Raw genomic sequence first — 25,757 nt, 5'->3', positions numbered from 1 at the left:
ACCGGCTCCTCTTCCTCCTGTTCCCTAAACCAACTCCAGATTTCTGCTCCTTGCCCATATGTTCAGCCATCACCTCTGTGTAAACAATGCTTAAAATTATATCTCCAATTCTGACTTCTCAGTTGAGATCTAATATTACATATCCATGATTCATTACCTCAGCCCAAAACTTTGAAGTTGAACTCTATGTCCTCTTTCTTCCATCCATCAATGACTTCTACCTCAGATTTTGCAGTTTCCTTCCCCCACCGTGTCTTTCATTCATATCCCTCTTTTATGTCGACTGTTCCCCCATTCCCACAGTTCTTGTGCTTACACATGGCCCATTCAGGTAGACTTCTAATGGTTCTTTTACACATCCAGTTGTTCCCCTTCAACATGTCCTGCACAATAACACTGGATTCATCTTAATAAAGATATGCTGATCATATCACCCACAGAGTCAGGAATCTGCAGTGGTTCACTGCTGCTTAAATAATAAAATCCAAGCCAAGGATTTAAGATCTTTCATAAGTTGATTCTAACCTACTTTCCCACTATATTCCTAATACTCAAGCTCTTGGCAAGTTGAACTCCCTGCCAATCATCCCAAACACCTGGAGCTTTCCTGTTGCCATGGTTTGTTCATTCTTTGTACTTAAAGTTCCCGTTAATCAAGTTTTCACATTCTATAAGATCCAGCTCAAATATCAAATAAATATAGAACTATAACACAAGCAGCACACAGTTCATGCCACTGGAGAAAGTACAAAATAGAAATAAAATATGAAGACTTTATTTCTGCTACTAGATTATATAATGCCTTTTCAGACAGAGTCCAATTATCCATTTTTATATATCATAAACTATTTCATACAGTACCTTGGAGGTACTAGGTACTTGATATCTATCTAATATCTGTGTGGCTGGAGACACTGATATGGAGGAATGCATGCATAATTCAGTGAATACCCAACCTTTATAATAAGAAGGTATCTCTTATACTTCTATAAAATTACAATTTTTTTTTGTGATAGAGACTTGCTGTTTTGTTATTCTGTCTGATATTCTATAGATAGCCAATAATATTTACATTTATTCAGCTTGAAGTTACTGCACATATACTGTGTGTCAGGTAGTTTTTTAGATTTGGCTAGGTGCTTTCAAAGATGAATGAAGATACCCTTTGTCTTAATAAATTTAACTCTGATTTTGAAGATAGAATTAATAAAGTAGAGATGCATTTTGACTTCCATGTTTTCCTCACTCGTGTAATTTCTGCACTATATATGATTACTCAAGTTGAACATTAAAGGATATTTGCTTCCACAGGTAGGAACAGAACCTCATGCTCAGTCATAATCTCGATATTGTGAGAGATGTGTGCTGATCCCCTGGCCCCATCCTCTCCAACAGCCATGGCAAATAACTCTATATTCAGTTCTGTCTGCAAACCAGCTGCCACCTATAAGACACAAGGTAGCTTTAGGACCAGACAACTCTCAGTTCAACCTTGCTTTTAATATGAATTTGAGCAAGTTATTTAAACTCTCTTACCTTTGGTTTCTTCGTCTATAAATTTTGCACTAATAAATGGTAGTTATTAAAAGCATTTAGCAGAATTATTTCATAATGAAGGTAGAATTCCATTAAGTAAAGGGGACCCAGGGTAAATTGTTGAAGGGGCAAACCAGGTGCTATTTAGGACAAAGCATAAGGAAGCTAAATGCCAGGTTATTGGAAGTGGAACTGAAGGCAAAATTTTGCAATACTCCTAATTGTGCTGGTTTTTGAATGTCGGTAGTGACTTTCAGTAGTGAAATCTGTAATAGGGGCTACTTCAGATAAAGATCAATTTAATCTAGGCCGGGCGCAGTGGCTCAAGCCTGTAATCCCAGCACTTTGGGAGGCCGAGACGGGCGGATCACGAGGTCAAGAGATCGAGACCATCCTGGCTAACACGGTGAAACCCTGTCTCTACTAAAAAAAAAAAAAAAAAAAAAAAAAATTACAAAAAACTAGCTGGGCGAGGTGGCGGACGCCTGTAGTCCCAGCTACTTGGGAAGCTGAGGCAGGAGAATGGCGTAAACCCGGGAGGCGGAGCTTGCAGTGAGCTGAGATCCGGCCACTGCACTCCAGCCTGGGCGACAGAGCGAGACTGTGTCTCAAAAAAAAAAAAAGAAAAGAAAAGAAAAGAAAAAAGATCAATTTAATCTAATATAAATATAAACCAGGAGGCTGAGGCAGGAGAATTGCTTGAACCCAGGAGGCGGAGGTTGCAGGGAGCCAAGATCGTGCCACTACACTCCAGTCTGGCGACAGAGCAAAACTCCGTCTCAAAAATAAATAAATAAATAAATAAATAAATAAATAAATAAATAAATAAATAAAAAAGAAAGAAAAAGAAAAAATTCACCTAACGGACTTGGTGACTATCATAAACTTTCCTACCCTGTTTCTTGCAGGGGTGTCCACTATTTTGGCCTCCCTGGGCCACATTAGAAGAAGGAGAATTGTCTTGGGTCACACAAAAAATATACTAACAGTAACGACAGATGATGAGCTTAAAAAAATCGCAAAACAATCTCATCATGTTTTAAGAAAGTCTAGGGATTTGTGTTGGGCTGCATTCAAAGCCGTCCCGGGCCATGGGTTGGACAAACGTGACTTTAGGGTATTCCTAATGTAGGCTGCATAAAATAATAAGCCAGTAGAGGGAGACAAAATTAGTTGAAATGCCCAACTGCTTAGTGCTGAAAATCCATGGAAGAGGATTGTACCAACAAAGAAGAAACCTGATACAGAAGGAAGAAGGAACACAGCAAGGCACGGGCATCTTGCCTTGTTCCTTGAAAAGAACACTAGCCAGCAAAGAGAGAGCTATTTATGTTTCTAAGTTGCCTCTCCAGGAGGTGGCTTAAAAAGCAGACTTGGGAACAGTTATCTGGAAAAAAATAAATCTGAAACGACTACATGAAAAGTAATTAGATACAAATGGAATGTTTTCTTCAATATAATTTTGTAAATAGTAGAATTGAAAAAGGTTTCCGTTTTTTCAACAATGTATTTGTGAGTGTATGAATACTGGAGGATATCCAGCAGCAGACCCTTCTCCTCCAAGTCCAGCAGTTGGAGCAGGGCTGGGTAATGATGAAATTCAGCATGAGGAGAGCTGGAACACAGCCATCATACAGGTTTGCCCAGGCTTTGAGCAGATTCATTTAGTGTTGGCAACTAACCAAGCCGAACAGTGGTTAGATTTACATATGGGGAAGTCTACAGATTATATTTTTTGCCAGAGCCAAAACCTACTATCAAAGCCTGTTGTCAAACTAAAAAAACCTTATAGTATGGAGTGAGCTTCAAAGACTACATGCTGGGTTTTTAGGACCTATAAAGGTTGATCCAACAGCTATTTTGGCTTTTGGCATAATCCCTACTTTAAATTAAAATGAGATTTGCTAACTTCCCAGAACAGTGGAAGAAGGGCTTGTTTTGATTTTTGTCTTTTGCCTTATGTTGTGAAGGTTCTGAAATCTTGACACAGTACAGTGGTGAATTACTTCAGGCCAGTACTTGTGAATTAGTGGATATAATCCCAAAATGTTTCTGTTTGGAGTTTCAGCCTGTATAATACTGTTTTCTGTAGAGCATATTACAGCTAGAAGGGGGCTAAGAAATAATCTGGTCTGAACTTTACAGATGAGGAAAACAAGGCTCGGAGCATTAACTGAACTGCTTGATGGCACAGTCGTGACAAGAAGTCAACTGGCTTTGCGCTATCCCAAACCAACCCTTCTGTGTGAGCCTATGACTGGGGCTGCTTTAAGAGCTTCAGACTCAGGGAGCATTGGGTGCTTGTTAACAGGACTGGATCCTTCTGTGCACTGTTCTCATAGGCCTATGCGCTCTTCCCATCTGTGATGAGTGGGTCACGTGTCTGCCAGACCAACTCACTTCATTCTGTCACTGAATCACACCTCTCTCGAGTACCCACTATGTGCCTGGCTCTGTGAGCGTCTCATGTGTCTTACTCATTTTTATCATCCTCTGTGCCCTGGCCACTTTCAATGGCATATGGGAGGAACTCAAAATCTGCTGAGTGAAGTGTGAAGTAAAAGGCGTGTTAAAGCAGCCAGATGATGCACTGATAAAGACTTACAAATGTGACTATTATATTTTAGGATGAACTTATGTTTACATCATCCTATATTTCTGAAATTATAATTTAAAGTGAGAATATGCTATTAATATGCATATTTTTTACTAAACATGTCATTTTGGAGGATGTATCAAAGTCAGAATAGGTTGACATTTTTTATTTTGTATTTTCAGAGATCTTTGGAGAAATGAGGCAACTTATGAGTTTAATAAATATGATTTCTTGGCTGGGTGTGGTGGTTCGTGCATGGAATCCTGGCATTTTGAGAGGCCAAGGCAGGTGGAAAATGAGGTCAAGAGTTCGAGACCAGCCTGACCAACATGGTGAAACCCTGTCTTTACTAAAAATACAAAAATTAGCCGGGTGTGGTGGCATGCACCTGTAACCCCAGCTACTCAGGAGGCTGAGGGAGGAGAAGTGCCTGCACCCAGGAGGCAGAGGTTGCAGTGAGCTGAGATCATGCCATTGCACTCTAGCCTGGGCAACAGAGTGAGACACTGTCTCAAAATAAAAATAAATAAATAAATAAACAAACAAACAAATATGATTTCTTAGTATAGCATTAAATAATATTCTCTGGCAAATACCAAGAGAGCAAACCAGATTTACATAAAATATAAAGAATGGAATAATTATTTTTCAGTTTGCATAAGGATTTACTTTTTAAAACAGTAGTTTTTATACAACGGTACATAACTGTAATATTGGGACAAGTGAGGTGAGCTTCAGAATTGTTTCCATAGCTGGCAGTTGAACTCTGTTTATGCACAGGATCGGTCTCATGGTTACTACTGGAATGAATGCCATCAAGCCACATACTGTATCACTACCAGAAATCTTTTGCTTATGATATTAAAAACATTAGACTTATACATAGTTTAAAATGAATGGGCAGAATGATTTCAAAGTCCACTTCACTGGAAACCTATACATATTCATTTGCATGCACGCAAGGACACACAATAGATGACATATAGGACTTACGGGTCCAGGTTTGTAAGTCACTTTCAGTCCTGTGCTGGGTGGGGGCTGCTTTACTTTAAACCTACAAGGCAGCAAGATGAAAATAAATTTATGCCATAATGAAAAACAGGAGCAATGAATAAGCTGGGATGTTATAAAATAAGGAAGGTGTTAATACTTGCTACACAGGAGCCGGGGGTCCATACCATTAGAAAAACAACTTTAATATTCAATTGGGAGAAGAATCTGGGGCCCATTTCACAACTGCCTTTCCAACAGCTTTCATCAGCATAAAACGGGCTCCAAACTGAATTTCAACCCTTCGTTACTGGTTGCTGACGAGCAGCCCAGGCTTGGGCAGTGGGACTGTTTGGCTGGTGTGTGCATTTCAGCGTAGCTGCCAGCATGAACGCAAATGCTGGCAGCCGGGTCGTTAAGTTGAAGAATAAAGGCTCTTTTGGAAGGCAGTGGAGCATGGGAGCCAGCCTTGCTCTGTCTTGGTATGGGGTTTGCATGTTTGAGGAGAGGAGAAACAGAAAGGCTCAGAAAATGTCGAAGAACTTGAAAAGCTCTGAGCTCACACATGGTGCTTATTGATCTCTCTCCCTTCCTGTGGTTTGTGGGTTCTGCTTGAAGGTTAAAGACCTGGAGTAAATTAAAATGCCAAGGAAAGCCTACCTCCACTCTGACCCCAACACTGCTTCTTCCTCCATCAACCTTGCTGTCTGCTCTATCGTGGCTGAATTAACAAGCTGAGGAGTGAAATCTCCAAAACTAAAATTTTATACTGGAGCGACAGGACCCGCACGAATGAGTTTTATTAGTTTGAGGTTGACTCTCTATTTCTCCCCACCCACTTTGTTGGCAACAACCTAAAAAATAATAATGTGTGATTTGGTGGCCTGAGTTCCACATCAGATTGTTTCTCAGGAAGCAAAGGTCATTCCTGAAGCTGGGGATTTGCCTCAACTGAAACAACTGAAATAGGACAGGGATCTTTCAAACTGGATGCTTCTATCATTTTGTTTTATCTGATTTCCAATCATCAATCAGAATCACAAACATTCGTGAAGGACTTACCACTGAACTCTGAAAATGACTGCAACTGAAATAAACATATTTCCATTTTAATGGAAGTAATACACATGCTTATGTTTAAGATAGAATAGTGGACATTTTGTACTTGGGAATGGTTTGGTAGAGGTATATGGTTTATTGATCCAATGGAAAGGTTTGAAATTTCACACAAAACAAAGTATTAGTAAAGCAAGGCATATGGTGGGACTTAGGAGATCTGAAGTCTGGCCTCTGCTAACCTACAAGATGTTAAAACAAGTTACACGGTTTCTCCTTTTATAGTAGTCTCATAAGGTTTTTCCCTCCATTATGCAGAAACAATGTAATTAAAAGTGCTTTTCAGATCATACTGTGCAAACAAACATCAGCTGGTATTATTATAGTTAGTGGATTTGAGAAAAAGACTTTCAATTATTGTGCATTAGTAGCTGTAACACTTGTACAACCTCCTCCTTTTTTTCCACTAGTGGAGATCAGGATGTGAGTTGCTTTTACCAAAGTATGAATAATGATGAATAGGAGGGCAAGGAAGTATCTACCATATAATTGTAACCCGATAAACACTCACTGATTTGTTGATGAATGAATGAGTGTGTAAATGACTGAATGAATCATGTGAAGATTCAAGGAGTAATTATAGTTCGGTCCAATAAACATTTACTGATGGAGGTGACCAAAGACAAGTCACAGGGTAGGGAAAGGTAGGCAGACCTTTGGTCCCTTGGCCTCACCTGCAGAAGTCCACTCCAACATTCTTGAGCTTTACAACTGTGGCATAGGTATGTCCTTCCTTAAGCACTCCAAACTTCACTGATGATGGGAGAAGATGGAACCCAAAAGGGGATGACTGTGCATTATTAATGGCGGCAGATGCAATAGAGGATGTGTTCACTTTTCCTCCAACAGAATCTTGCACCTTTGCATTAAGGAAAAATTAATAAAATGTTTCTATTTTGAGTTCCCAAGGTTAGAAAAAAAAAGGCCCTGTCACCAGAGGAAAATAACTTTTTGGTTGCTGGAGGAAATGAATGTTTATAGTCTCGTGTAATCCTTACAACAGCCGTGTAAGGAGGTATTTTAGGCTTTCTTTTAAGGATAAGGAAGTCAAGTTCAGAGAACTGAAAGATAATTGTTCAAGTGGTAAGTAGCATAGCAAAGATTCAGACTCAAGTTTGCCTGATTCTAGAGTCTGTGCTCTTTCATCTGTGCCAGTGGTCATCAAACATTAGCTTCCATCAGAATCTCCTGGAGGACTCATTAATAATAATACACAGATTGCTGACTTTACCCCCAGAGTTTTTCATTCTGTTGGTTGGGGGCAGGGCCCAAGAATTTGCATTTATAACAAGTTCTTAGTGTTGGCAATGCTGCTGGTCAGACAACCACACTTTGAGAACCATTGATCTGTGCCCTTATTATTCCTCACATCAGCAGCGCTGACATCATCTCAGAGTTTGTTAGAACTGCAGAACCCCATGCCCTGCACCAGATCTAGTGAGTCAGAATCTGAATTTTAATAAGATCCTGAGGTAATCCATAGGCACATTAAAGTTTGAGATGTACTGTAATTTTGTCAGTTATATATAACAATAAATTCTGTGATGGAGATGAACACAGTGTGCCACGGAAGGAAAAAAAGATAATTATCAAAACTGGTGGACTCCAGAAGGTTTCCCAATAGAACTGGGTGGAATCTTAATCTTAGAGGCTCTGAGGAAGAAAGGAACTTGGTATTTTTAAAGAATGAAATCTACAATGACTGAATTATAGTGAGTTTGACTTAGGGTGAGGGCGAAGAAGCAAATGGGGCCTTGTCCTCATGTTAAGTCATTTGGATTTTATCCTAAGAGTCATGGCAATGGTGGCCAATGATTCCTTTAGCCAGTAGTAGTATGCTGGTAAACTGGCTGTCTGAAAACAATTCTGATTTCTAGTGTTTACCAATTTTATGGTGCAAGTACTCCCAGTATGGCTGATTTTAAGCTATCAGTGGTTTGATAACTGGCTCATAAAATTTCTCCCAGGAGCCTGTATGAGCCAGCTCCATCAAAGCACTGCCTGTGTTTACATGTGTGAGATGTAAGTTTAAAGAGCTTCATGGTGAGATCAATAGCAATATCAATACGGTCAATAGCAGTACACAGTGGCTGGAAACTAATAACTTCAATGAATCAGAATTACATAAAATCTACAAAAGAAGCAGGATTGAAAAAAATAAAAAATAAAGAATTACATCAAATGCTGATTGGCTGTCGAGAATTTGTTCCCATGTTTGTTTTACCTTTGCAAGAGGTTGAGACTTAGGCTTGGAACTCAGCAAATAATGAGGCAACTTCACTTTTTCTCTTCTTGCTTGTCCCGCAACATCCTGCAGCAAGGACTGGGTTGGAATTTTCACAGGCTCATAAGATTCTGGGTCTGTTAGAGAGAAAGCTTCAATTATGCCACATGGACATTTTATTCGAAGACATTGGAAGTAATATCAGAGTATATAAGAACATAAACCAACTTGGAAACTTTTCTTCTTTGCTTTTCAAAGAGCTTATTTATTTTTATTTATTTTATTTAATTTCAATTTTTCTTTTAGATTTACTGCAGGTTTGTTACAAGGGTATGATGCATGATCACGCTGCCCAAATAGTGAATATAGTATGCGATAGGATGTTTTTCAGCCTGCCTCCTTCCTTCCTGTCTCCTTTTGGAGTCCCCGCTGTCTCGTTCCCCTCTTTATGCCCACGAGTATCCAAGGTGTAGCTTCTACCCAAGTGAGAACATGTGATTTTGGATTTTCTGTTTCTGCATTAATTTGCTTAGAATAATGGCTTGTAGCTGCATTCATGTTGGTGCAAAGAACATGATTTCATTCTTTTTCATGGCTGCATAATATTCCATGGTGTACATGTACTACATTTAAAAAATCCAATCCATCATTGATGGGCACCTAGGTTGGTTCCACATCTTTGGTATCGTGAACATTACTGCAGTGAACATGTGAGTGTATGTGTCTTTTTGATAGAAATATTTCTTTTTCTTTGGCTGTATATCTAGTAATGGGATTGCTGGGTCAAACTGCGGTTCTATTTTTAGTTTAAAGAGCTTATTTAAAAGGAAAAAAGTCTCCTGTTAATTCTTGCCTTTTCATTTTACAAAGTGATTTTACACACATGACCTAATACTGGTCCTCACACAACCCTATAAGGTGGGCAGTACAGATGCTATTAGCATCCATTTTTTAATAAATGAGAAGAATAAGATTCTAAGAAGTCAAGTGGCTTGCCTAGGATGAACTGAATTATACCCAGGTCTTCAAGGTTCCTTCTACTAAATCAACAATATATAATACAATACAACATTAACTCTGAAAGATTTCTTGAAACTAATGAGTAAAAAAATCCCAATAATTTTGATTCTACTACTATATTTATAGTTTTAAAAAGTGTTTAGTAAGTATAGATAAATTAAGCCATAAAATTAAATCTTCAAATCACTAAATTCGGTGACTTGTTCTTTTCCTCAGTTACATGAAGGAATGAGCAAGTGTAGGACATCCATGCAGCAGTAGCTGTGTGTCTTTGTTCCACAGATCCAGGAGGTGGAAATAAGAATGGTATTTTAGATCATGGTAGTTAAAAATCCTTTCCTGCATTCAAATCAGGAAGAGAGGAAAAGGAAGGGGACTAATATTTGAGTGTCCACGATCTGCAGGTGAGTGCCACACATGTTTTTATACCTGAATGAGGGGGCTCTGGCAGTTATAATCTTGGACTGCTCAGCATTCTTCCCATCCTCCATCTCTATGCAAACTCCTGCCACAAACATCTGGTGCCAGGACATCCCTGGTCCCAACCATGAGGAACAAGGCCCAGTCAATGAGGTCCCATCCCTGGATATTTCCACTGAAGCGGACAGCGATAACCCCATCTTACATACTAGGTTATGGATCTGGAAGAATCAGAATCTTAGGTCTTTATGGTCATGATCTCTGCCACATGGAAATAACCTGTCCTTTGTAGGAGAGGATAAAACCAAACAAGAACAGGTAGGGATGGGTCATGGTGGAGGCAGGGAGGATATGGAGAGAAACAGGCATTCAGACGGCACGAATACTTTCCTGGAAAGCCAGAGTGCCTGAAGCCAAATGCCCCTGGGCTAGCACCACAGCCACACAGCCACTTTTCTGTGGTTTGCTTCTGGTCACCAATAAATTTCCTTTTTCGTTGGTGTCGTTCAAGTGAATTTGAATTTAAGTTTTCATGGCTGTAAACTGAAAAGTCCTAACTAATATAGTTGCAGTGTCTTTTTTTGTTGTTGTTGTTTACCAAAGGAAACAGAGGATCAGAGGATTAAATAACTTGTCCAAGAAACTATAATGAGGGTCAGGGCTGGAATGTGGACCTAAGTGTGTTGGAACCACAAGGAACATGCTCCTTTTACTACTCGGTGTGTCCCAAACCCATTCGTGTATCACAGTGTCCTGGGCTGCTTTTGGAAGAATAGAGATTTCCAGTCCACATGCCAGTAAAGCCCTATTCCTGACCAAAACAGAATCAGAATCTCTGGCAATGGAACTCAGTGATCAGTGTTTTAATGTATTTATTCCCTTTGATCACCACTCTCTGCATAGGCAACCATTCCAGTAGCTTGGTACAGTTTTTGTTCATATCCTTGCCATATGTGTATTACTGCTTTGTGTGCATGCATATGTCAGTCTAATAAGTACTAATTTGTTGCTCATACTATTATTAATAGTAAATATGGCATGGAGTTTATCATGAGCTGGACACTGTGCTAAGTATTTTACATACATTAACTAATTTAATTCTCACAGCCTTGTGATGTATATAGCATTATTTCCCCTTTACAGAAGAGAAACAGGAAGAGATAAAGGGTTTAAATAATGTGCCCAGCGTTCATAGCTATTACACAAGGAGCCCAGATGTGAACCCAGATAGAGCCTGTACTCTTAGCTCTGCTCTCTACTAGACTGACTCCCATAAAACACGCAGATTATTATTCCACTGAGCCTGCCTAGGGTTTCTCCAGGGATCGGGATCATGGGGCAGGGAGTCCTTGAGGGTCTTGGAGCAGTGGCTGATTACCAGCTGAGGTGCTTTAATATTTGAACAACTGGTACAATCCAAATAGTGCGTTCATCTCAATATTACTGCTGGACCTGAGCCGACTGAAGAACCAGTAGTGGTTCCTTGTTAACATGCTGAGGAAGGCTGGATTATTTATTCACAATTATTTACTTCCCCTTTGAGGATGGCTTCCTTGTAGGTGGAGTGTATTTCTCTGCTCCATTGACTTTGAGCTTGGCCACGGGACTTGCTTTCACCAACAAATGTGTCTGTGGATGGCAGTGTGTGCCAGGCTGAGCAGAGGCTGTGAAGCGCAGCATGTGTTTCTGCTGGTCTCTCTTGAACTTTGACCCTCTGCTGTGAGGACGGCTTGCCCAGCGTGGTGGCTCCTTGGCTCCTACAGTGTGGCATTCCTGGAATACACCTGAACCTTACCTGCAGCCGGAGGTGTGCTGGTGAATGGTTAACAACTACCTCTCCCAGGATAAACTGCCCTGGTTTGTGCCAGTCTGGGGCAGAGCTGCCATGGACATCCACAGGCCCACAGACTGGCTGTTTTAAGCCACTACAGGATTTGGCAGTGCTTCCATGCAGTATTATCACAGTGAGCACTGAACCCATGTTTTATTTTGCAAGTCCAAACCTTCTCTAGCTGACTCTATTGTATTTTCTGGACATCACCTTGTATTAGTACCAGATAAAAACACTCTTATCTACTTACACTGATTTCCTGTTCATTTCTCCCTTTAAGCTTTTGAACACATTCATTTTATTCATTTTATTTTAAATAAAATATTCAGGCCAGGTGTGGTGGCTCATGCTTGTAATCCCAGCACTTTGGGAGGCCGAGGCGGGCGGATCACCTGCGGTCAGGAGTTTGAGACCAGACTGGCCAACATAGTGAAACCCCATCTCCACTAAAAATACAAAAAAAAAAAAAAAATTAGCTGGCATGATGGTGGGCGCCTGTAATACCAGCTACTTAGAAGGCTGAGGCAGGAGACTCGCTGGAACCCGGGAGGTGGAGGTTGCAGTGAGCCAAGATCGTGCCACTGCACTCTAGCCTGGGCGACAGAGCAAGACTCCCTTTCAAAAAAAGAATTAATTAATAAAATAAATATTCTTTTCTCTTCCCTACATTGGGAATGTAGTATAATATAATATAGAGAATAAGGAGTCTTGAAACTCATTCTAACCCTAGCTCAGTCACAATCTGCTGTATGATTTGAGATGTCGCTGGAACAGGTTTCAGTTTCCTTAGGTAAAATGCCGGTTGTTGCAGGCGATTCACCTCTTAAATCTTAACATCTATGAAATTCTGTTTATTTTTCAAGACCATTCCTTCCATAAAGCTTTCTCCATTGCTTTGTGTTAATTCCTTCCTACTCTGAATTTCTTTAAACTTTTTATATCAAAATTTAATTTTCCATTTACAGTGGAGTCATATTATTGTCCCTTATCTCAAGTACCTTGGTACCTGGGAGTGCAGTAGGTGTTTCAAACAATTTATTTCTCCTCCTTCAAAGCTTTGTTTCTTTGAAGCTTGTGCCATCAGACTGTATTAGTTACTACTTCTCCAAGTGGTTGTTATTTACTGACCACTCTCGGTCATTCCCTTTATTCACTGGTGATTTTAACACCTGAGAGGGTCTCCCACTTTGTTTTTCCTGATGACATCACCTGGATGATCCATCCAACACCCTGTCTTATCTGATTCTTGATCACACCGTTTCTTCATCTTTTGCACCTCACAAAGTCTCATGGCCACATTTTTTACCTTGCCAACCCCGATGATTTTACCATTTCAAACTCTGTTTCCAGCACCCTTTCTGAATTACCACCTCCTATTCTTCTAGCTTATTATTCTGTCATATCCAGCAGGCAATTATTTGACCTCACTGAGGTCTCTCACCAACACTACCACCTTACACAAGCAGTCCCTCCCTTCTTGTTTTGCTTTCCTGCTTATCTGGAAGAGATTTGATGCTCTATCATTATATCCACTCCTTTGCAATCAGACTAGAATTCCCTCATCCATCTTCCCCATACCAAACCTATCAACCTGCTTGAAAATGTATCCCTACTCTCTCTCTTCTCTCCTGTCACTATGGAGGAGGTGACCCTATTCATATCTAAGGTTAATTCTGTCACTCAAGGTTTTCCCCAGATGCCATGTTCTTCCATCTTCTTTAGGATCTTGCGGTCTTGCACCTTAGGTGCCCCTTTCTCTGGCATCATCAGGTTCTCCCTGGTATGGAATTATCATCATTTGCAAATCAATAGGCTCTAGTATGCCTAATCTTTAGAAAAATATCTCGTCCTTGACTACATATTCCTCTTTTATCTGCAATCCCATTTCTTTAGTCTTTTAAGAAAAACTCTAGGGTAAAGCTGTGTAGTCTTGTGCTGCCACCATTCTATTACCCACTTTACTTAGGTTTCAATCCCCTCCATGCTCTGAAACTGCCCTTGTTAAGTTCACCAGTGATCTCCATCTTGTTCAACCCCATCTTCCTTCCTCACCTTGCTTGACCTTTCAGGGGCATTTGATACACTCAAAACACTCAGTGATTTCACACTCCTGTTATTCTGCTATACCTTACTGGCTGCTGCTCCTTTCCCTTTCCCTTTTGCTTTCCCTCCCCTCCTCTCTCCTCCCCTCCCCTCCCATGCCCTGCCCTCCCCTCTTCTCTCCTCTCCTCTCCTCTCCTCTCCTTTCCTCTCCTCTTCTCTTCTTTTCAGAAGGAGTTTCGCTCTTGTTGCCCAGGCTAGAGTGCAATGGCGTGAAATTGGCTCGCTGCAACCTCTACCTCCCAGGCTCAAGCGATTCTCCTGCCTCAGCCTCCCGAGTAGCTGGGATCACAGGTGCGTGACACCATGCCTGGCTAATTTTTTGTATTTTTAGTAGAAACAGGATTTCACCATGTTAGCCAGGCTGGTCTTGAACTCCTGATCTCAGAGATCCACCCGCCTCGGCCTCCCTAAGTGCTGGGATTACAGGTGTGAGCCACCGTGCCTGGCCTACTGGCTTCTTCTTAATGGCCTTTACTGGCTCTTCCTCTGCCTGACTTTTACCTTCTAGAGTTTGCCTCAGGACAGCCATTCTCTAGGGATGAACCTATATCAGCAACATCAGTGCCACGTGCGAACTCATCAAAACTACAAATTCTCAGCCTCACAATCGGTTTAACCCAAGAATCATTCTTGATTCCTCTTTTTGTCTCACTCCTGCATCCTCTTGAGAAGCAAATTCTATTGGCTCCACCCTCATGATATAGTTCCTATTAATTTCCTTCTCACCATTCCCACTTCACCCACCATAGCCCAGGTCTTTAGCAGCTCTCACATGTGCCACTTCAGTTGCTTCTTCCTTGCTTGCTTTTTCTCACTCCTTCCTTTCCTTGCCACGAGTGGTTATCCTCACAGAGTAATCTTTTAAAAATAAAAGCCATGTAACTACCCTGCTCAAAACCTTCCACTGATGTTAGAATAAAACTGCACTGAGAAGTGCTACATGATCTCATCTCTGCCCCTCTGTCTGAGCTCATCTCCTTCTACTTTTTCCTTTGCTCATTTTGTTCTAGCTACATGCCTCCTTAATGTTTCTTCCCCTCAGGACCTTCATACTTGCTATTCTCACTACATGAACTATTCCTCTCTCCTAATCTTTGCAGGGCTAACTCCTTCTTGTACTTGTCTCAACTCAACTATTTTTTCACAGAGAGGCCTTCTAATCTCCTAATGGGATGTTGTCCCTCTCCCCAAGTCACTCTCCATACATTGTACTGTTTTATTATGTCATAATATTTATTACAACCTGAATTTATCTGAGTTATTTGTTTACATATTGTCTACATTTGCCCATAATATATGAGAGGTCTAGCTCCATCAGATACGGGAGGGGTCTCATCACTGTTGTACATCCATGCCTAGAACAATGCCTAGCACACAGTAGGCATTGAGTAATTATCCACTGAATGAATAAAACTTGTAGGAGAGAAGTTTAAGTCAGAAACGCAAAAGTCTTGTATGGGGTAAATCCTTTGTCTTTTTTCTTTTTCTTTTTCTTTTTCTTTTTTTTAAGATAGAGTCTCACTCTGTTGCCTAGGCTGGAGTGCAGTGGCACGATCTCAGCTCATTGGAACCTCTGCCTCCCAGATTCAAGCGATTCTCCGCCTCAGCCTCCTCAGTAGCTAGCATAACAGGCATGCGCCACCATGCCCAGCTAATTTTTGTATTTTTAGTAGATACAGGGTTTCACCACGTTGGCCAGTGGTCTTGCACTCCCGACCTCAAGTGATCTGTCCGCCTCGGCCTCACAAAGTGCTGGGATTACAGGCATGAGCCACAGTGCCTGGCCAGGTAAATCTTTTAATTCACCCTTATATGTGGCAAAATACTTGCTCTGTAAGAGATAACTGAAACCCATCTGTAGATTCCCATCTCACATTAAGCATGGAACATGCCCACAGGAACCAAGTGGTGGCAAAATTATCTACACAATGCAAATTACTCTCTCTATCTCTCTTTTGTGACCAACTATATTTAGTTGAATTATCTTAGCAAATTCAGCATAATGTGACTCTATTGTAACTAGATATAATCCTATATTATTCTGTATTTCCATTTCTGCTAGTCCAGTACGATTATGTGCTATGTAAGATAGAGACTACATTTTATGTTTTTCTTCTAGCACCTGCAGGACCAAGAAAGTACTGAGATAACAGGTAAATCTAAGTACCAAATTTTTGACTACTCGAGAAAAGCTGTCAGGTGTTGTCTGATCTTCAATAAATCATACAAGTTCTTAGATAATTAAAAGGGAAAAAATTAAGTAAAAATGAAGTAAAATAACATCAAAAAACATTACTTTATGTTTCTTTCCTTCAATATGGAACTTTCAGTCATTCTCAAAAATGTTATTTAAGATACTTTGATGTATTAAGAAGCTTTGCAAAGCTGTGTAGCCCCAGGATCTGTGACCCTCTCAATTTTTTTCTGTAACTCTCAACCACGCTTCCTAGTGCCATTTCCCATCTCCCAAAGGTATAATGTTCAGTTTCAAGAAACAATAAGATAAAAAAATGACTGCCATACCTTCAGGAGATTTTGTTAAATTTTCAGTTTGGTTCTGAGTAGGGAAATCCTTCTTAGCCGCAGAAATCTCTGGTTTTGGAAGGCTAGCCACACTTGAGGACTTCTGTTCTGAAACCTTACATGGCTCAAAATCTAGAAAACCCGAAATGAACCTTACAAAGTGATATTTTGTACAATGATATAATGACTACTACTGTTTGTATGAACAAACATTGAACAAAGTGTTTTACAATGAACAAAGTACCTTTTCCCCCACTCTCTTTAGAAAGACTAAATATAAGAAAGCCATTAAGAGGCAGGGATTCTTAAAATATGATATAATGTTTGCCATTAACAAACAGGAAGGTATATGCAAAGTTCGCACTCCCTAGGAGCTAGCTGGTTCTTTATGGGTATTATGACCAAATAGTAGTTGTCACCTTGTTGTGTTACGTAGAAGAGGCCAAGTAATTTGATTCTACTTTTACCTGGCAATGGCAACTGAGACGTGATCTTTTTTTAAAGTTTCCAAACTTAAATTCATTCATTACTGTGAAAACATAGCTCTTTGTTAAATGTATCTCTTTAAGAAATAGGTACAATAGGAAATACATTTTAAAGAAATCTATCTAGGATTGAGGAGGCAAATACATTTCAATCTGTGTGTGTGCCAACCCCGGCTGAATAGTCCTGGCTGCCTCAAGTACTGTGCGGAAAAGACTTCCGCAGTCTCACTCCATTTCAAGAGGAGAATAAGCAGTGCTTGGTTCATGTTGACTGCCCAGGCTGCAGGAGGTCTGAGAGACAGCATAAGAGCCACCAATTTCTGATCCCTGATTTCTCCCCATCACATTTATACATCATTGTTCCAGCTTAATCTTTGGTTTACCAACTCTGTCGTAATTAGATGTTTCTATTGGCTGTGTTCATTATAGACAGCTGAACTTCAAGTATTGTATTGTACAGTAGAAAACTCCTCTATCTGGGTATTTTAACTACTCAGTTTACCAGAGAGAAACACTAAATTTTATTTAATCCCTAAATTCTTCAGCATGCAGCTCCTGAAAATGAAGACATTCTCCTACATATTCACAGCACCCATCATCATACCCAAGAAATTAACAGTAATTTAACAATGTCCTTTCTTATACAGTCTCCTAATCAAACTTGTGCAGTTTCTCCAAAATATCTTTTACAGCTATTTTTTCCTCAATCAAGGATCTAATCAAAGCTTAGGTTTCACATTAGTTTTTATATCACTTTAGTCTGTTTCAGTTTAGAACAATCATCCCATCTTTTTTGTTTTAATGACATTGATTTTTGAAGAGGCTAGGCTGGTCGTCTTATAGAATGTCTACATTTTGGTAGACATTTGTCTCTGTTTCCTCTTGATTAGATTCTGGTTAAGCATTTTTGGCAAGAATTCTCTATAGGATTGTATTAGTCGGTTTTCACACTGCTTATAAAGACATATCCAAGACTGGGTATGTCTGTAGGAAAAGGTTTAATGGACTCACAGTTCCACATAGCTGGGGAGGCCTCACAATCATGGTGGAAGGCAAGAAGGAGCAAGTCATGTCTTACATAAATGGCAGCAGGAAAATAGACAGCGAGCTTGTGCAGGGGAACTCCCCCTTATAAACCCATCAGATCTCATGAGACTTATTCACTAACACGAGAACAACATGGGAAAGACCTGCCCCCATGATTCAATTACCTCCCACCAGGTACCTCCCACAATACTTGGGAATTCAAGATGAGGTTTGGGTGGGGACAAAGCCAGACCATATCAAGAATCTATGCACTTTGTGTTGCATTACACGAGAACTCACTCACTGCTAGGTTGTCTCATTGTTGGTAGGAGTTTGATGACTTAGTTAAGGTAGAAAATGCTCAATGTCTCCATTGTAAAGATACATTTTCCTCCTTATAATTTGTAAGTAATATGTGGGTTGATATTTTGAGACCTTATGAATGTCTTGTTTCCCAATGAACTTTCATTACTCCCCTGCTTTTTAAATTAGTCAGGTCTCCTACATGCATTTAGGCCAATTTTAAGCACACAGTATGAAAACAAAACATTATTTACATCTTAGTTTTCTCATATAACTCAGCCAGATCTGTAATATGCACGTCACTGTAGGCTATGCCATCAGCTATCACTGGTTATGTCCTAAGAGGCCGCTGTTAGGTATTATTCAGTTATGGACATTTAATAGGAGTATGTGCTATGCTAACATATTACCTAGATTAAGATCAGATGTATCTTGAACAGCCATTTCATTCGCATCTTCATTTTTCTTTGTAAAAGGAGGCAGTTTTTTGGAAAGATTGTCCAGATGATTAAACTGAAAGGAAAAAAACCTTATTTTAGACTTATACATGGCTGAAATTCAACTGTTACAAATACGTTAAATTGATAAGCAATAATGAAAACATATTTTTAATGCCCTGAAAATAAAGTTTACAAACTAAAATTCTATAAGAGACTGATTAACCCAATTCTAGCTTTTGTTAACTAGTCATAATTTCCCATAATTTCTTCTGAAATTTTCACAGAAATGCAGGGTGTTCTGAGCACATGAAAATATTCCCTTTGCTTCAGGGTTTTAATGAACTTTTGGCCAGTGAGGGGAAGGTCAGGGCTGTGGTCCTACAATTAGGCTGAAATAGAACAGGAGAAGAGCGTTCTCCCTCCTGAGCTTCCAAGAACTCACGATCTCTTAGGGCTATCTTAGCAGCTGATGGGTGAGGAAATTTTAACTGAATAAAAACTTCAAAATGGGTTATCAGAGGAGGGTCAACGATAGGAAAGATTCTGCCTAAAAAGGCTTAACATAGATGGGAGAGAGTGATTAACAGAGAGACTGAAAGGCAGGATCAGGGAGTGAGAGTAATACATTGCAGAGAACTCCTACTTAGGTGCAAGACCTGACATTAGTCTTCCCTACCACATGCTTGTGAGAATATGGATTTGAAGGGTACAGGCTAGTCAGTCAGGTCGATGCAGGAAAGAATTAAACAGCATCAGGAAAGATAGATTACATAATAACATGTGCAACATATCAACTTTTATAAAAACTCTTATTAGATTATTGTTCATTATAGTCAATTACCTGAGACTGAAATAACTGGTGCAATTCAGACTTAAAAAAGGGTGGTACTCTGTGGTTCTTAATATCCATTAGATAATTTTGTGTTGTCTCAATTTCCTTCCTGGTTGATGTTTCCATAATGATGCAAAAGAAGACATGGAACTTTTTAAAGTGTTATTTGTTTGTGCTTTAGCTCTAAATCCCACAACAATGAATGCAATCACTAACAATAAAACTGATAAGAATTAATTTGTTAGATATTTTTTGTCAACTTGTTTTGGTTCATTCTCTCTTCTTTTAGAATCAGTCACATTTCTTACTTCAAAAATCAGACTCTCATGTAAGATAGAAAATAATGATACCGGGTGTTAGTTTGATTTTGTAGTTGGTCTCAAAAGGCTAAAAACCACATAGCCCTGTAATGGTTAAACTTCTTGAGGTTTTTCAATTCTCTGAGGTTTAAATGACAGCTAGAGTCTACTGGTTTTCATAATTTCAGTAGCAGTAGTAACAAAAAAACTTAAACCAAAAACAGAATCTTGAGGCAAGATTTGTGAATAATGTGGTCAGTGGTTATAGAGTTAAATAAAAGCAATCATGATAGTCCTGTTTTCCAATACCAGAACCCCTATGTTGGGGAGACATTATGTAGGGAAAGCCAATGAGATGTAAACGGAAGTCACTGGGTAAGAGTCCAGGAGCTTTTAGAGAGGGCTGACTCAGCTGGGAGACTTTTCCTTGTCCTTGCCTCATGTCTTTCCCAACTTCCTGAAACATGAATGCAATGCCTGGGGCTGCAGCAATCATTTTGCAACTATGAAGTAAGCTTGAGAATGGAAATGATGTACTAAGAATGATGGAACAGATAAAAAGTAGGAATCTGAATTCCTGATGATGTTGTGGTGCTTCCTACCATGAACTGCCCATCTCTGACTTCTTTCACATTAGGAAAATAATATGAGCACTGATTTGGAGGTTGTCTGTTATATGTAGCTGAACTAAATCCTCCCTGAAATAGTTTTCATTTTTAAGTGCTTATTGCACTTAAAAAACTTAAGTTTTGCAAAATATTTTACATTTAATCTTACAATAACCCTGTGAGTTACTACTTTTGTCCTCATTTTATGAGTTGAAAAACCAAAGCATAGAGAAGTTAAGTAACCTATTCTAAATCACATTACCAATAAAGGGTGGAATCTAAATTAAAACCCAGGTTGCTTGCCTCCAAACCCATGATCTTGACAACTGCACATGCTAGTCAGCCGTCAGTCCCCCAGTGTGAGAGCTAAAAGAGACCTGCTATGGGTCTGCTATGGACTGCTATTTGGTAGTCCAATTAGCCTCCGTTTATTGATGAGCAAACTGAACTCCTGAAGTAAATGTTACTGAAGTGAAACAAGCAGCCAGCATCAGACATTCTGTAAGTAATCAAATTGTAACTGATTGGATCTGTGACCAGTGCTCTTATACTAGTTGACCTGTCTGGAAATACCAGACAGGCATGATCAAAATACAACCTTACTTCAACTTTCACTTCCCATTAAAAGTTTCTTATCTCTACTGCGTCACTGGATTCACTCACCGATCTATGGCAGTCTGGTTGCTGCCCACCACTCTCTTAAACTTATTCTTACAAAAGAAACTAATCAACCTTGTAACTGATAAACCCAAATTTCTTTTTTCATTCCCATTTCTGATTCTTCTACATCATCTGACATTTGCTGACCAGCTTCTATTTCCTTGAAACTTGCTCTTTCCTTGACCCAGGTCATTTTCCACATTGCCAACACTTGTCTTTCTGTGACACTCATCTAATTATATGCTTTACTCTTCTTCTTCAAAAAACTTTCACTGGCTTGTCATTATATACCTATAAGTTAAAACCTAAAATTGTTAATGTTTCAAAATTTAAAAAATTTGTATAGATAATACAAGCATATGTACACAGTTTAATGAACACTCAAGAATACATAATAACGAAGTCTCTATCTCATCCTATTCCCCCATCTCTCAATCTCCTTCCTCTCAGGCAATCATGGCCTCTTGGAGAAGCTTTTAGGGATATTCTGATAATAATAGGCTTCAGGGCATACTACCTTAAAATATGGCAGCTTGACACACTGAATATTTTCAGCTGAAGGAATGTGAGAAAATGGCAGAAGCAGGAAGGTTACTCTCACCTTCCGTCTGCCCTTCTTCCCTGAAGCAGGACATAAAACCTATAAACAATTTTCTGCCCTTCCCCTGAAGCAGCTCATAAGACCCTCTTATGAGAGATGCCCTTGCAATACCTGCAGGAAAGGAGCATCCTTATCTCTGAAGACACAGATGCACAGAGAGGAATATGAGCAACAGACCTTGCCTCAGTCCCCCAGCTTATTACCATTAGATTGTGCTTTTTTGCCCTATCATATTTCTCCATGAGTGTCCATTCTTCATGAAACCTAGCATAAAGACACTCAGGTATACCCATTTATTTGAGTCTTCATTTCCTTATGAAGACTGTCATGTCATGCAAAACTTAAGCTATCCTCCCTGCAGACAGTATATCCCTTCTAGTTTGACCTTGAATAGGGGAGGTGACCCATGAGGCTTAAAGTCTTATCTCAGCCCTCCCCTAACACATTTCACAAGACAACCCTGACATGTTTATGAAGAAACATATTAATCCTGAAGTCATCCTGAAGAGGAGCCATGCAAATGTGTACAATAGATAGTATCATATGTACCGCTACATACTCAACAAATACATCTGGCTTCTTTTCTCTATGACTAACGAGCTGGAGTTGAAATCCCCACCTAGGACTAAAAGGAAACCAAACCATATAACGCTTAGAGCACATTCCTCCTGTGAATTATAAGAACCTTGAAAGCTTATGATTGTGTTCTGCATTAAAGTTCCAGAATATTTATTGGTATATTAGAATCGCCAAAAGCACAGAGAAGGCCTGGACAGCTTTCTTGCTAAGGAGAGGAAGACGATCTATCTAATGGTCAAATGGGTTTCCTCAAGAGACAGTGGTGTCGTCACATAAAGCTGAATGACCACTTGGTAGACATGTTGCAGAAGAGAGTCAAATAACATCTGGGTGCCTGGTAGGACATTTTGGTCTATCCCATTCTCGAGTCTATTACTCTGGGCTCTTTCAGGTGCTTATGTGCATTTTGGGGTAGAATTACCTCGTTTTGTCTATCTTTTCTCTCCAGCGTTTTGAGGATGCTGTGTGCCTATGTGAAAGGAAAGGAAAGTATGGTGAAAAGGGGCAATGATTTCAGCTTAAAAACAAAACCAAAAACCCTCACCACTATATGATGAATTGTTAATAGTATGGGAGATGAAGGGCTGTGAATTCATTGATGTAGTCACCAAAAGTTATAGCACCTGCATATTCCATTTCCTCAATCACTGCATGCCTAATACTAATTAGAACACATTATTGGATTAACTTACCTCCATTTCTTTTCAAAGAAATCTTTCCTAAATGTGTCTGATGGACATTTTGGAGGCGTAGCCAAAGATTGCTTGAATAAATCAGTTAGGTGAGCTGCAACTTTAAACACAGATTATTTAACTTTTATCCCCACTTCTTCATAGGACAACACACAATCAGTACACAATTACTCATTTGAGATACCTGTTAAGAGACTATATTTAATCTATCAAGAGTTTACTGGGATTTACATGACCAAGTTGTAATACAACAGTAAACTAGACTACTTTTATGAAATATCCTACCAGAAAACATGCAACTTATAGTCAAAATATAAAATGCAGTGATATCTCCTTTATCCCATATTATTAGGGGAAGTGGTGTTCTGCTTAACTGAATTTCCTCATATCTGAGGCAGCAAACCTTAAAACAAATTAACCATGATATTGAAATTGTTTTTCTGAATACTTTCCTGCTTCCTGAATCTAAGAACATGAATATAAGACAATGGTTGTTCAACAATTTAGACAGCAATTCTCAGTTTATTCATAAAACATGATCTCGGTGGGATGTCAACGGGAGATTAAAAAAAGGAAAATATTTTCATGTTTCATGGTTATATGAGCTTGGGAAACACTGATTTATACAAGATTAAATAGGTTTCACTACTTTTCTGCATCTTTAATTAATTAATGTACATGTGACTCTCTAAGAAAATAAGACAATATGAAGCATTATACAAACTTATTTTAACATGAAACTCATTTTTGGTGGGGCCTTCTCATAGATGAGTATTTTAGGAAATACTATGGGGGAATGTTGATTTAGGATCATTTAAATTAATATGTCAGGGACAGCTATAAGTATGCAACGACTGTTTATTTCCTGGAACTGTTTGTTTAAAAAAATATGTTAGTTTTTACTTCACTTTTGGAAAACCTATGTGTTTTCCTTGTTGTGCCTGTTCACTTGTCCCAGAGGTTAAAAATTCAAAAGTTACAGGGTAGCGTTGCCAGATAAAGTATAGGGACCCTGGTTAAATTTGAATTTCAAATAAACAACTTTTTGGTATAAGTATATCCCAGGCTTCCGGGGACACACTGTGTCTTAGCCTGCTTTATGTGGCTATAAAATAATACCCGAGGCAGTGTAATTCATAAAGAAAAGAGATTTCTTTGGCTCACAATTCTTCAGGCTGTACAAGAAGCATGGTGCTGGCATCTGCTTCTGGCGAGTGCGTTAGGCTACTTCACTCATGGCAGTGGGGGAAGGGGAGCTGGTATGTATAGATATCACATCATGAAAAAGGAAGCAGCAGAGAGAGGGGAGATTCCAGACTTATTTTACCAACCAGCTCTCATGGCAACTAATAGAGTAGGAATTCACTCACCTCACCAAGAGGGCAGAAGGTACCAAGCCATTCATGAGGGATCCACCCCAACGACCCAAATGCCTCCCATTAGGCTCCACCTCCCTCTAACATTTGGGATCAAATTTCTTTTCTTTTCTTTTCTTTTTTTTTGGAGACAGGGTCTTGCGCTGTTGCCCAGACTGGAGCTCAGTGGCATGATCACTGCTCATTGCAATCACCACCTACCAGGCGAAAGATATCCTCCCGCCTCAGCCTCCAGAGTAGTTGGAACCGCAGGCATGCACCACCACACCCGACTAATTTTTTTTTGTATTTTCTGTAGAGATGGGGTTTCACCATGTTGCCCAGGCTGGTCTCCAACTCCTGGTCTCCTTAAGAGATCCACCCACTTTGGCCTCCCAAAGTGCTAGGATTACAGGCAAGAGTCACCAGTCCCGGCCTGGGGATCAAATTTCAGCATGCGATTTAAAGGGGTCAAACATCCAAACTATAGTGTACTTATACTAACAAAAATTATTATTTGTCATTCATCTAAAATTTAACTAGGCCTTCTCTATTTTTATTCACTAAATCTGGCCACCCAACTACAGGAGTTGTCTGGGATAAAAGAGTGACCACAGAGTATAGGGACAGGGAGACATAAGGGGTTGTGATGGACTCCTGTTATGCTCATTCTAAAGAAGCAGCTGCCAATTATCTTCAGCCAAACTTACTATGTAACAATGTGAGATTTCAAGAGGAAAAAGTCTGGATAAACAATAACAACAACAACAAAAACAACTGTACAAGCTCACATTGTGGAGGATACTCAGAACCTCTCTGTGGGATGAATGAAGCCCATGGCTGCCAGTTTATGATTTTTGCCATATGGCCAACAAAACAAAAACCCACCAAATTCTCTACTGCTTGTTTGCTGTGAGCTATGAAACTATCTAGCCACATTTGTTAGGGCTGTGTACATATACCCCCAAATGAATACTCTTTGAATGAGATCTAAGAGTAAACTACTTGCACTACATACAGTGTAAAACAGTGCAAGGCTTTGTTGATAACAGTGCAGTTGCTCAAAAGTTCTGTGTGTGGGAGGGCGGGCTGTTGGTTGGTTGACTGTTTCCTTCCTATATCTTCATTATAGCTGAGGATAACATAAAAGTCAAATGTCAACATTTTTCACTTAATGGATGAAAGTTAAAGATGAATGAGAGAAAATTATGGTTTTCTAGGATCTCAAGCTCAGGCAGAACAATACATGCAGAATGATTTACAAAAATAAACCACCACAACACAACATGGCCAATACAAGAATGGAGACAGGTACATGGTGTCTTGTTAGCAGATAAGACAATGACTGATAAGCGTATTTAAGATGATTCCTTTGAAATTTGTAAATATACTGCAGAAGAATATTAAATGCAACTCACCTTCAGTAACATGACTTTTTGTAGTTTCCTCCATTTTAGGGAAAGACTGAAATGAAGATAGAATTACTTAATGGTGATGATTATATTACTTACAAGACTT

At 39.5% G+C, this 25,757-nt stretch overlaps 1 protein-coding gene across 8 annotated transcripts in view; it reads right to left on the bottom strand.

Moving 5' to 3' along the window:
- Positions 1–25,757, bottom strand: part of SPAG17 (sperm associated antigen 17) — a 241,103-nt gene that overhangs the window by 13,966 nt on the left and 201,380 nt on the right. For 4 of the 8 annotated variants that reach the window (XM_007977394.3, XM_007977400.3, XM_007977399.3 and 1 more), the window contains 10 exons: positions 25,658–25,703; positions 22,885–22,984; positions 22,614–22,661; positions 19,455–19,554; positions 18,584–18,686; positions 16,360–16,491; positions 8,463–8,599; positions 6,913–7,097; positions 5,126–5,186; positions 1,300–1,444 (listed from right to left, as the gene is read on the bottom strand). In XM_007977394.3, the coding sequence (XP_007975585.3) occupies positions 1,300–1,444; positions 5,126–5,186; positions 6,913–7,097; positions 8,463–8,599; positions 16,360–16,491; positions 18,584–18,686; positions 19,455–19,554; positions 22,614–22,661; positions 22,885–22,984; positions 25,658–25,703 (1,057 nt within the window). Of the gene's footprint in view, positions 1–1,299; positions 1,445–5,125; positions 5,187–6,912; positions 7,098–8,462; positions 8,600–16,359; positions 16,492–18,583; positions 18,687–19,454; positions 19,555–22,613; positions 22,662–22,884; positions 22,985–25,657; positions 25,704–25,757 lie in introns of those variants that run through there. The other 4 variants (XM_073008444.1, XM_007977401.3, XM_073008445.1 and 1 more) reach the window with 4 other exon arrangements.

This window comes from Chlorocebus sabaeus, chromosome 20 (assembly GCF_047675955.1).
Source record: "Chlorocebus sabaeus isolate Y175 chromosome 20, mChlSab1.0.hap1, whole genome shotgun sequence".
NCBI lineage: Eukaryota > Metazoa > Chordata > Mammalia > Primates > Cercopithecidae > Chlorocebus > Chlorocebus sabaeus.
The sequence above is the reverse complement of the archived record's forward strand: the minus strand, read 5'-3'. Positions and strand labels throughout refer to the sequence as shown.